Source organism: Leucoraja erinacea, chromosome 2 (assembly GCF_028641065.1).
Source record: "Leucoraja erinacea ecotype New England chromosome 2, Leri_hhj_1, whole genome shotgun sequence".
NCBI classification, from domain to species: domain Eukaryota; kingdom Metazoa; phylum Chordata; class Chondrichthyes; order Rajiformes; family Rajidae; genus Leucoraja; species Leucoraja erinaceus.
Genome location: NC_073378.1, coordinates 112,078,469 through 112,090,732, shown reverse-complemented (window position 1 = coordinate 112,090,732; position 12,264 = coordinate 112,078,469). Strand labels below are relative to the sequence as shown.

Here is a 12,264-nt window from a genome sequence, read left to right as displayed (position 1 = left end):
ACAATTTTGGTCGCCAAATTATAGGAAAGACTAGACTAAGTGGATGACCAGCATCACACAGGAGGGCTGGTCATCCAACGCAATATTCCACCAGTCCACCAATTCTAATATTGGTGGCCAGTTGGGGGGGGAGGGGGGGGGGGTGCTTTCTGGAGCGCTAGTATGGGTGTTGTGGGCTGAAGGGACTGGTTTCCAGAGGGCTAGTATGCAAATTATGCGCCAAATGGATTCTTGGGCTGGCGTCTCAGTCAATCAAGCCTGTTGTGCTGGCAACTCACTCACGGCTGGCAGGCTGGTAGTTGACTCACGGCTAATCCTTGAAATTCTATTTCAAGCAGGGTATAAGGCCACCAAATTCAAGTGCAGTTTCATACCATTTGAAGTAGGGCTCAAAGCTACTAAAGACAGCGGGTCGTGACCTCTCCCTCCTCCATCTTGCAGAGACTGAGCCACACCCACATTTACGGATTTTATAACCCCTCCCCCCCACCGGAAAAGGTGTGGCTTTCATGGAGTGATTGACAGGAGAGTAATTGACAGGAGAGAGATTCTCAACATTTTTTTTTAAACTAATAACACTTTTATTTTTCATTAATGGGAAGAATTCTCTGCATCTGCTCAGCGGAGGGGGACTGAGTAAGATGGCCAAAAATCACAGCCGTAAGTGGTAGCGCTTTATCTAAAATCAATATACAATGCAAACAGGAAGTAAGTGCATTTACAGTAGTGCCTTTTAACTTCAAGCCAAAGCACCCAAGCCACCATTTGCAGTAAGTAGTGCATTTCAACTTCATGCCACCATTTGCAGTAAGTGGTGCCTTTCAACTTCAAGCCAATGCACCCACGCCACCATTTGCAGTAAGTAGTGGCTTTCAACTTCAAACCACAGCCAAGCCACACCCGCCACCATTAGCAGTAATAGGTGCCTTTCAACTTCATGTCAAAGCAACCAAGCCACCATTAGCAGTAAATAGTGCCTTTCAACTTCAAGCCAATGCACCCAAGCCACCATTTGCAGTATGTTTAGTGCCTTTCAACTTCAAGCCAATGCACCCAAGCCACCATTTGCAATAAGTAGTGCCTTTCAACTTCAAGCCAAAGCAACCAAGCCATCATTTGCAGTTAGTGCCTTTCAACTTCAAGCCAATGCACCCAAGCCACCATTTGCAGTAAGCAGTGCCTTTTCTACTTCAAGCCAAAGCTCCCAAGCCACCATTTGCAGTAAGTAGTGCCTTTCAACTTCAAGCCAAAGCACCCAAGCCACCATTTGCAGTAAGCAGTGCCTTTTCAACTTCAAGCCAAAGCACCAAGCCACCATTTGCAGTAAGTAGTGCCTTGCAACTTCAAGCCAAAGCACCCAAGCTACAATTTGCAGTAAGTAGTGCCTTTCAACTTCAAGCCACAGCCGCCACCATTTGCAGTAAGTAGTGCCTTTCAACTTCAAGCCAAAGCAACCGTCACCATTCGCAGTAATAGTGCCTTTCAACTTCGTCAAAGCTCCCAAGCCACCATTTGCAGTAAGTGGTGCCTTTCAACTTTTGCCACCATTTGCAGTAAGTAATGCCTTTCAACTTCAAGCCATTGCACCCAAGCCACCATTTGCAGTAAGTAGTGCCTTTCAACTTCAAGCCACACCCAAGCCACCATTTGCAGTACGTAGTGCCTTTCAACTTCATGCCACCATTTGCAGTAAGTAATGCCTTTCAACTTCAAGCCATTGCACCCAAGCCACCATTTGCAGTAAGTAGTGCCTTTCAACTTCAAGCCACACCCAAGCCACCATTTGCAGTACGTAGTGCCTTTCAACTTCATTCCACCATTTGCAGTAAGTAATGCCTTTCAACTTCAAGCCATTGCACCCAAGCCACCATTTGCAGTAAGTACTGCCTTCCAACTGTAAGCCAAAGCACCCAAGCCACCATTTTCAGTAAGTAGTGCCTTTCAACTTCATGCCACCATTTGCAGTAAGTAGTGCCTGTCAACCTCAAGCCACAATTTGCAGTAAGTAGTGCCCTTCAACTTCAAGCCAAAGCAACCAAGTCACCATTTGCAGTAATATACTTTTTTTTTGCAAGCTTTAGAACCAATAGACACTTTTTGCAAGCTTTAGAACCAAATAGACAGCTTTTTTGCAAGCTTTAGAACCAATAGAGACACTTTTTGCAAGCTTTAGAACCAATAGACATTTTTTGCAAGCTTTAGAACCAATAGACATTTTTTTTGCAAGCTTTAGAACCAATAGACATTTTTTTTCAAGCTTTAGAACCAATAGACATTTTTTTTGCAAGCTTTAGAACCAATAGACATGTTTTGCAAGCTTTAGAACCAATAGACATTTTTCTGCAAGCTTTAGAACCAATAGACATTTTTTGCAAGCTTTAGAACCAATAGAGACATTTTTTGCAAGCTTTAGAACCAATAGACATTTTCTGAAAGCTTTAGAACCAATAGACATTTTTTGCAAGCTTTAGAACCAATAGACATTTTTTTTGTAAGCTTTAGAACCAATAGATACTTTTTTTTTGCAAGCTTTAGAACCAATAGACACATTCTGCAAGCATTTTAAACCACTAAGGGCACTTACATTTGAGTAGACATGTGTTCAGTGTTATTCATAGAAATGTGACTCTCTGCCTTCCTCCATCTTGAAGAGACTGTGTGGCACACCACTTCCTGGTTTTATAGTCCCTCCCCCCTGCCGCCAGCGGGGGCAGCAGAGAGAATGGGGAATTTTGTAAAAACATTAATATCTCTGTCATTTTTAATCGACGGGAAAAATCCTAGGCACACATGCAGTGGAGGGGGGCTCTGAGCAAGGTGGCCAAAAATGACGGCCTTAGGTGGCGGCGTTCTCTCGGAAATTGCAGCACAGATTGCCAAAACCGGTCAAGAACAGACTTTTAGTAATATATAGATAGATGTCAACAAAATAGAGAGAGTACAGAGGAGATTTACTAGAATGTTGCCTGGGTTTCAGTTACAGAGAAAGGTTGAACAAGATAGGTCTTTATTCTTTGGAGCGCAGAAGGTTAAGGGGGGACTTGATAGAGGTCTTTAAAATTATGAGAGGGATAGACAGATTTGACGTGGATAAGCTTTTTCCATTGAGAGTAGGGAAGATTCAAAAGAGGAAATGATTTGCGAATTTAGGGACAAAAGTTTAGGGGTAACATGAGGGGGAACTTCTTTACTCAGAGAGTGGTAGCTGTGTGGAATGAGCTTTCAGTGGAAGTGGTGGAGGCAGGTTCAATTTTATCATTTAAAAATAAATTGGATAGGTATATGGATGGGAAAGGATTGGAAGGTTATGGTCTGAGTGCAGGTGGATGGGACTAGGTGAGAGTAAGTGTTCGGTACGGACTAGAAGGGCCGAGATGGCCTGTTTCCGTGCTGTAATTGTTATATGGTTATTTTGGACAGAAATCCATTTGTTTTATATATGAGCAAATTTCTTGGTTTAGTGGGTCGGTACAGGTCATTCAACACACTGAATCCATGCCGATCATTGAACACTTTAGTCCCAATTCTATGTTATCCCACTTACTTATCCACTCCCTGCACGCTAGGGGCAATTTACACAGGCCAATTAAATTACAAACCCGGAGGAAACTTTCCCGATCACAGGGAGAGCGTGCAAACTCCACCCGAGGTCCGGAGCGATCCTGGGTCTCTGATGCCGTAAAGCAGCAGCTGTACCAGCTGCACCACCCATAACATATTGATGACTAATTGTCCAAAATTTCTGTAAAGCTACTTCAAAAAAGGCGTGGTGTTGCAGCAGGTAGCATTACTGCCTCAGCTCCATCAATCCATGTTCATCCGTTGCTGTCTGTATGGAGTTTGCATGTTCTACTCGATGCTCCTGGTGTGGGTTTTGGTGTTCTCCTATTTTTTGACCATTCAGTCCAATACAATAATACTTTATTAGCCAAGTATGTTTTGCAACATACGAGGAATTTTATTTTCCCAGTCACTCATACAAATAAAAAGCAACGGAACACACAAAATATACATTTTAACATAAACATCCACCACAATGACTCCTCCACATTCCTCACTGTGATGGAAGACGAAAAAAATAGTTCAATCTCTTCCTTTCTTTGTTCTCCAGCGGTCGGGGGCCTCAACCCCTCCGTTGACGGGACGATCTTGACTTCTGTAGCCGGGGGCGTTTGGCCTCTCCACGTCGGGGCGATCAAGCTCCCGCATCGGGGCGATGTCAGCTCCCCGCGCCAAGCAATTGGACCCCGGGTCAGGGGTCCAATTAAAGCCGGCGTGGCTTTAATGGCCGCGGGACAATCGCCAGCGATTGCCATCGCCAGCCGGGGGCTTTGACTTTGACTCTGACATCGGGGGGGGGAGAGTGCAGTGGAGAGATAAGTGTTTTTGGCCTTCCATCACAACGATGTGATGGATGTTTATGTAAATTATGTTGTGTCTTGGGTCTATTTGTTTGTAATGTATGGCTGCAGAAACGTCATTTCGTTTGGACCTCAAGGGGTCCAAATGACAAATAAATTGAATCTTGATCTTGAATCTTGATCTTGATCTTGGCTGGTCAAACCTGCGTCGTTGGAGCTCCCAACATCTACGGTCTCAACCCGAGACTGCGAGCTCTTGATCGTAAAGTCCGCAGGTTGGAGCAATACCAGGCAAGGGATCGGCTCTGATTTTAAGTTCACACCCCGCCATGGGGTTCAAAGTCAGTCCGAGGAGGCCTCCAGCTCTAGGATGTTAGGCCGCAGAGCGACCGGAGATACGATCCGGAAAACAATCGCATCTCCGGCAGTGTAAGAGATTTGAAGAAAAAAAAATCCCCGACCCCCTCCTCCTCTCCCCACCAAACCAGAGAACATTTACACAAACTTTTTAAATACATTAAAAAATCAAAAAAAGACAAATACAGACAGACTGTTGGCGGGGCAGCCAATCGTGCAGCGCCCCTGGTGGTATTTCGGTGATTTGAAGCATAGACTTAGCAATCGTTTTGTTTAACACACGCTCAGGCCGCCTTGGCCTACGTGACCTCCCGATTGCCAAACATTTTAACTTCCATTCCCAAACTGACCTTTCTGTCCAGGGCCTCCTCCATTGAGTGAGGCCACCAAAATTACAGGAACAGTACCTCATATTTCGCTTGGGCAGCTTACAACTCAGCGGTATGAACATGACTTTCTCTGATTTCAAGTAACTCCTGCATTACTTCCCCCCTTCCTCCACCCTAGTCGTCCTACCAGTTCCACTGTTTGCATGACTGACCCACTGAGTTACTCCAGCATTTTGGGGCAATCTCCTTGTGACCATCAGGACTGTGACCACCATACTGGTACCCTGGGCTCCTCCCAAAACAATTTGTTTAATTGACTACTGTTTAAAATTACCTCTCGCGTGGGTGAGATATGAGAAACAGAAGGAGGGATAAGCATGTCAGAGAGAATGGGATTAATAGCATTGTTCTGAGATCTGGTGTGAATATCAGGCTGCCTTCTCTGTCCTAACACTTTAGACTTTGTTTTTAGACTTTAGATGTACAGTGCGGAAACAGGCCTTCAGCCCAACCGAGTTTGTGCCGACAGCCGATCACACCATACATTAGCACTATCCTAGCAAATCTTACCTTACAATCTTACCAAAGCCAATTAACCTACAATCCCGCACGTCTGTGGAGTGTGGGAGGAAACTTGAGCACCTGGAGAAAACCCATAGGGAGAACATACAAACTCCGTACTGTAGTCAGGATCGAACCCAGGTATCTGGCACTGCTGCTGTATTTTTTATTTCTATATTGCACTATTACTACGGACTGACACTAAACTGCATTTCGTTGTACCCATACTTGTATCTGTGCAATGACAATAAAGTTGAATTGAATTGAATTGCTGCAATCTGCCACCATAAAGAAAATAGGAATGAAAAACATATTTTTGAAATGTCCATCGTTCCCAAATGATTGCAGATTTTAAAAACCAAATTATTTAATTGCATTGATTTCGGTTAATTTGATGTAATCCATCTGGAATTAAATCCAGACTCTGTGAGACTGCCTCATCTTCAGTGCCTTCATTCTGGGACTGATAGGATCCATCTCCAGAATTGTAACAATCTTCCACGTGGTTCTAATGATATCTGTTTTTCTCTTTCAGCAAGATCCTTACATTGCCTCTATGGAACACCACACTGACTGGGTAAATGATGTTGTATTGTGCTGCAATGGAAAGACCTGTGAGTAGTTTAGCTTTACTATTTTGAATCAGTTTTATATTAACATATTGAATGTTTAACAGTAAGCATCCTCTTGTTTCTTCAAGATCCTATCACACCATTTAATCATGAGCCCAATGTCCTATGCTCTTATGGCTTGGAGTTTCTTCCCTGAAGCCTAGAAAGCTGAGGAGAGACCTTATAGAGAATTATAAAATCATGAGGGGTATAGATAAGGCGAATAGCCGCAGTATTTTCCCCAGGGTAGGGGAGTCCAAAATCAGAGGGCATAGGACAACGGTGAGAGGGGAAATATTTAAAAGGAATAGCCTTTTCACACAGAGGGTTGTACATGGAACGAGCTGCCAGAAGAAGCAGTACAATTAGGACATTTAAAATACACTTGGACAGTTACATGGATAGGAAAGTTTAGTGGTATGGGCCAAGCGCAGGCAAGTGGGGCGAATGTGGTTGAGCAACTTGGTTGGATTGAATGAGTAGGGTCGACAGGCCTGTTCCCATGTTGTATAGCTCTATGAGTCGGTGTCAATGTGGGATGGAAGGTATATTGGAAGATGATGGCCTTCACATGCAGCAGATGCTACTCTTTTCTCTTGGCAAATATATGTGCATGGGAGATGCTCTCAAAGAGACCAGTAAATGCTCAGTGATGATTCTTGATGTCCCGATAGTGTCACCAGATGACACAGGCCCTTTGTTGGCCAGCTTGCTGATTCTCGTTCATATAGTTCAGTTTAGTTTATTGTCACGAGGTACAGTGAAAAGCTTTTGTTGCGTGCTAATTAATCAGCAGAAAGACTATACATGAATACAATCGAGCCATCCACAGTGTACAATACATGATAAAAAGGGGGTGGGAGATTGCAACCTTCACGTGGTCCGCCCTGTTTCGACGTATGCAATCAATCTGGCGTGCACAATCAAATAAGATCAAATTCCTACAACTTTAGGCTGTGCACACCATACGCAAGATGAAGACGATGATAAAGGGACTAACGTTTAGTGCAAGATAAAGTCCAGTAAAGTCCGATTAAAGATAGTCCGAGGGTCACCAGTGAGATTGATAGTAGCTCAGGACTGCTCTCTCGTTGGGATGGTTCAGTTGTCTGATAACCGCTGGGAAGAAACTGTCCCTGCATCTGGAGGTGTGCGTTTTCACATGTTTTTACTTCTTGCCTAATGGGAGAGACTCTTCCTTGATTTTGCTGGTGGCCCTGCAGTAGTTGGGCTTTGTATGTAAGATCCTTGTAAGTGATGATTCTAAGTTGTTTGCAAACTTTAGCTTTTAAAATTGCCTCTTTTTTTCCTAGTAATATCAGCTTCATCTGACACTACAGTGAAAGTGTGGAATGCTCACAAAGGATTTTGTATGTCTACTTTGCGAACTCACAAGGTAGATTTTATTTGGCAAAACTACAAGTTGCTGAGTTGGGGGGGAAGTTCATTTAAATGTGTTTCATGGGTGACAACAGTTATACTTTTATACACACGTATGCAATACATATTTAAATATTTTTACTCCAATATCAAAAGCAGTTCCTAATTTGGTCTTGAGATGATCCATTGGTTAATGCAATTATTGCAAACCTCTTTCTCATGCTCCATGTTATACATATGCTCTGGTGTATATAATACATCTTTCATGTTTTTATAATGAACATATTTTTTCTTTGTTTTGAGGATATAGAAAAATATAGCTTATCTACTTAAAGCTGCAATGTTTAATTTGTATTGATTCAACGCATGTTCTGATTATATCCCTTGCTTCTGATTATATTGAGCTTCACTCAATATTGAGATATTTACTTTGTATTGAACCACTCACTGCAATAAAAGAAGTCACATGTGCAGAGCTGCCAGGTAGTACGGATTTTCCGTATTTTGTACGGAAATGCGATTAGCTTACGGATGTGCGGTTTCGCGTAGTTAAATACGGATTTTAAATATGGAGTTCAGTTCAGTCTGAAGAAGGGTCTCGACCAGAAACGTCACCCATTCCTTCTCTCCAGAGTCGCTGCCTGTCCCGCTCCAGGTTTAAACAGAGCGCTGTCCGTTTAACACGTGGGAATTAAAACGAAGAGCTGTCGGCTACAGCGCTTTGGGTTCTAAAAATAGCGCTATCAGCTGGAGCGCTATGGACTTTAAACATTGCGCTATGGGCTTTACACATAGCGCTATGACCAGACTGTTTGGGAAAATTCTCATATAACAATGAGTCTTTGGAATTCTCTTTCTCAGTGGTAGTTGAGTTTGATTATTTTTCAGGCAGTGGAGAATTCTGGATAAGCCTAGTGGTGAAAGGTTACCAGTGGGATTACAGTTACAATGGGATTGGCCCTGATTTTACAGAATGGTGGGTGGGTTCAAGGGGGAGAGAGGGAGGGGTGGAGAGAGGGAGAGAGGGAGGGGTGGAGAGAGGGAGAAGGAGGAAGGGAGAGAGGGAATAAGAGACGGAGGGAGAAAAAAAGGAAGGAGAGAGGGAGGGAGAGAGAGGGTGGGTGGGTGGAAGGGAAAGGAGGAGGGAGAGAGGGAGTGAAAGGGGGAGGGAGAGGAGAGGGAGGGAGGACGAGGGATGGAGAAAGGGAGGGAGGGAGAGAGAGGGAGCAAGGGTGGTAGAGGGAGGCTTCCAAAATGGCTTCTACATCATCACCTGGTGCTAAAAGCAGGAAGCAACCGTTCAAACAGCGGTATACAAAGAGATGGCAATTAATGAATACACTGTCGAGTAAGGTGCGTAGAAGACATGTCAATTGGTAGCAAAGTTATGCATTCTTGTACACTTACATGGGTATGACTGCACATAAAAAACATTTTTTTCAGCAAAATGGCACCGCGTAAAAATACTGATTTCCTCAGCAAAATACTGATTTTCAGGTACTGTACTAGAATACTGAAATGCTCTGACAAAACTTGGCAGCTCTGCACGTGTGGTTAAATGAGAAGGTGCATCACAGGAAATTCAATTTAAATTAATTCTCTATAAACAGCATTTTTGTGAATTCTATGTCCAGTCTATGGATTCAAATAGCAAGTCAGCAGTTGAGTGTATAATCCAGACTGTGGTGTTACACAAAGAAAATGGTGATTTGTTTTGAATGCTTTTTGAAAGAGGTATTAAACTGTGCTCTTTCTGATGCTTCTGGTAGATCTGGTGTATGTTTAGACTTTACATTAGACTTTAGAGATACAGCACGGAAACAGGCACTTCGGCCCACCGAGTCCACACCAACCAGCGATCACCCAATAACAGAACTGGTGTGAAAAGGTGACCAGTGGTCGGTGTGGATTCATTGGTTTGAAGACCTATTTCCCTGCTATATCTCTAAACTAAACTAAAACTAAATGTTCTCTCTGGAATATTCACAAAACAATTTTTGTGTTGAATCGCATCAGGGGAGGTTAGCAAAATAATGTGTCATATATTATAGACCAAGAGAATATTGCATAGCAATGAATTATGTGTACCAAGGAGAGCACGGTGGCGCAGCGGTAGAGTTGCTGCCTTACAGAGCCAGACACCCGGGTTTGATCCTGACTACGGGTGCTGTCTGTACGGAGTTTGTACGTTCTCCCTGTGACCACGTGCGTTTTTTCCGGGTGCTCCAGTTTCCTTCCACATTCCAAAGAAGTACTGGTTTTGTAGGTTAATTGGCTTTGGAAACATTGAAGTGTGTAGGATAGTGCTGGTATATGGGGTGATCGCTGGTCAGCATGGACTCAGCGGGCGGAAGGGCCTGATTCCGTTCTGTATCTCCAATCTCAACTAACCTAAGCAAAAGAAATCTGCTAGGCTTCCTCATGAATGTCCAGTAACCATCTCTAGAAAGTTGATCATATGGAGGTCTGAAGACATTGCCTCGTTCAGTTGTGACACTGGATGTTTACTGTCACAGGATGGACCAGAGTTCACTGAGTGAATGTGAAATGATAATGCAATGTGAGTGACTGGTATTAGGGAGGAAACTGGACCCAAACCAAAAACAATTAACGCTTCTTTTGTGTGTAGGATTATGTGAAGGCATTGGCGTATGCAAAAGATAAAGAGTTGGTGGCTTCAGCAGGGCTGGACAGACAGATTTTCCTCTGGGATGTAAATACTCTTACAGCACTGACTGCCTCAAACAACACAGTAACAAGTAAGTCTTCATGGTGAACAATAGGGTAAAGTACACATGGAGCATGAAATAAGCTTTATCAAAGTGTATGTAAATATGAGGAGGATTTATAAAGGTGCTAAGTTGGTGATGCTGACAAAGGTACACTTTATTGTGTCTTTGTCAGCATCAGCTGCATTGACTGTACTTATTCACACTGGAAATATAATGGGACTAAGTGAGTAAATCACTTCAGAAGCCACATGGTGTGAAATCAGAATTCAATATATTAGAGTGGCTAGGGTTGAATCTGAATGAATAGAGATGGCCTGACTACCAAACTTTGGGCAGGTGGTTGAAGTATCAACAGGGGAGCATTTAGGGGACAGTGTAAGTGTGGCGCATAGTTCTGTAAAGTTTCACGGTAGTTAAGGAAAAGGATAACGTTCGCAGTCAAGTTAAGGTCATCAATTGGGAGAAGGCTCATTTAAATAGCACATGAAAGGAAAACGTAGATTGGGAGCTTATGGTCATCGATCAAATGTCAACTGACATGGGAGTCTTCTGAAAGAAAGTTAATTCAAAGTTAACATTCTGGTAAGGGTGAAAGGCTAAGATGGAAAGATTGGGGATCCATAGATAGCAAAGGAATTTTGAAGGTTTGGGGTGGCACAGTGGCGCAGCGGTAGAGCTGCTGTCTTACAACGTCAGAGTTCGATCCTGACTATGGGAGCTGTCCGCACGGAGTTTGTACGTTCTCCCTAAGACCACGTGGGTGCTCCAGTTTCATCCCACCGATCAAAGACGTACAGGTTTGTAGATTAATTGGCTTCTGTAAATAATCCCTAGTGTGTAGGATAGAAGTAGTGTGCGGGTGATCTCTGGTCGGCGTGCACTTGGTGGGCTGAAGGGCCCGTTTCCACGCTGTGTCTCTAAACTAAAACAGAAGGGAAACATGGCAGTTATAGATTGAGGAATCCCTCGAGGAATATTGAGTGTATTGGAGAGAATTTATGAATTAAATTAGGAGGACAAAAGGGTTAATAAAATATCCTTGGCATGTAAGATTACAGAGAATCCCAAGACATTCTATAAATTGAGCAGGTGTTGGAGTGTATCGAGGAAAAGAGTGTATCCCCATAGGAACCGAGGGGGTAATCCATGTGGAACAACACGATGTGGATGGAGTCCTAAGTGACAACTTTTCATATGTATTCACCAAAGAAAAGGACATGGAAGATAGTGAGTGAGGGAGAGGTATTGGATAATCTGGAGTATTTTAGTATTAAGAAGGTGTTAGATGCCACGGGATGCTGAGAGAAAATTTGAGTAAGCATAGATAATCATAATGGCATATTATTAGGTAAAATATCTTGTTATATATACTCAATTTTTCATTTCTATATAAGGCTTTCAAGGAACTCAAAACTTTATGGTTAAGTATGAAAGAAAGACACTTTTGCAGCCTTTCACATAAATGTTTGAATTGGGTTCACCCATCATTTTGGAAATTAGTAATTTTGAAATGGCCAACCAGTTTATTAAAAGGTTCCTGCTGCTGCTCTTTCCACCCAATAGTTTATGAAACCAAATATTGTCCAAGCATATTAACCAAGAAATAAAATGCTTGCATGGGTAAACGGGTGAATAATCTTTTCTCTAACAGCGTCATCGCTGAGCGGGAACAAAGACTCAATTTATAGCCTTGCCATGAACCAGATGGGAACAGTAATTGTTTCTGGATCGACTGAAAAGGTAAGTGACAGTGATAGCTATTCCAGATTGGTTCAAGTAATTGAGAAGAGAAAACCTTTGTTATGCAGGTGATCTACTATCAGATGTTTTAGGTGACTTTTAACATCATAAACTAGCAAGTAGATCCTGAGCATGTTATATTATGGCTCATGAAAGATGGACAAGGGTGATGTACTGCAGTGTTTAAGAGTAT

General features: G+C 42.9%; 1 protein-coding gene across 1 annotated transcript in view; it reads left to right on the top strand.

Annotated features, from left to right (window-relative positions):
- The window catches only part of LOC129714246 (WD repeat-containing protein 48), a 90,528-nt gene that overhangs the window by 18,268 nt on the left and 59,996 nt on the right, over positions 1-12,264 (top strand). Inside the window, exons 3-6 of the mRNA XM_055663794.1 lie at positions 6,144-6,222; positions 7,533-7,615; positions 10,229-10,358; positions 11,983-12,071. Coding sequence (XP_055519769.1) covers positions 6,144-6,222; positions 7,533-7,615; positions 10,229-10,358; positions 11,983-12,071 — 381 coding nt within the window. The remainder of the gene's footprint in view (positions 1-6,143; positions 6,223-7,532; positions 7,616-10,228; positions 10,359-11,982; positions 12,072-12,264) is intronic.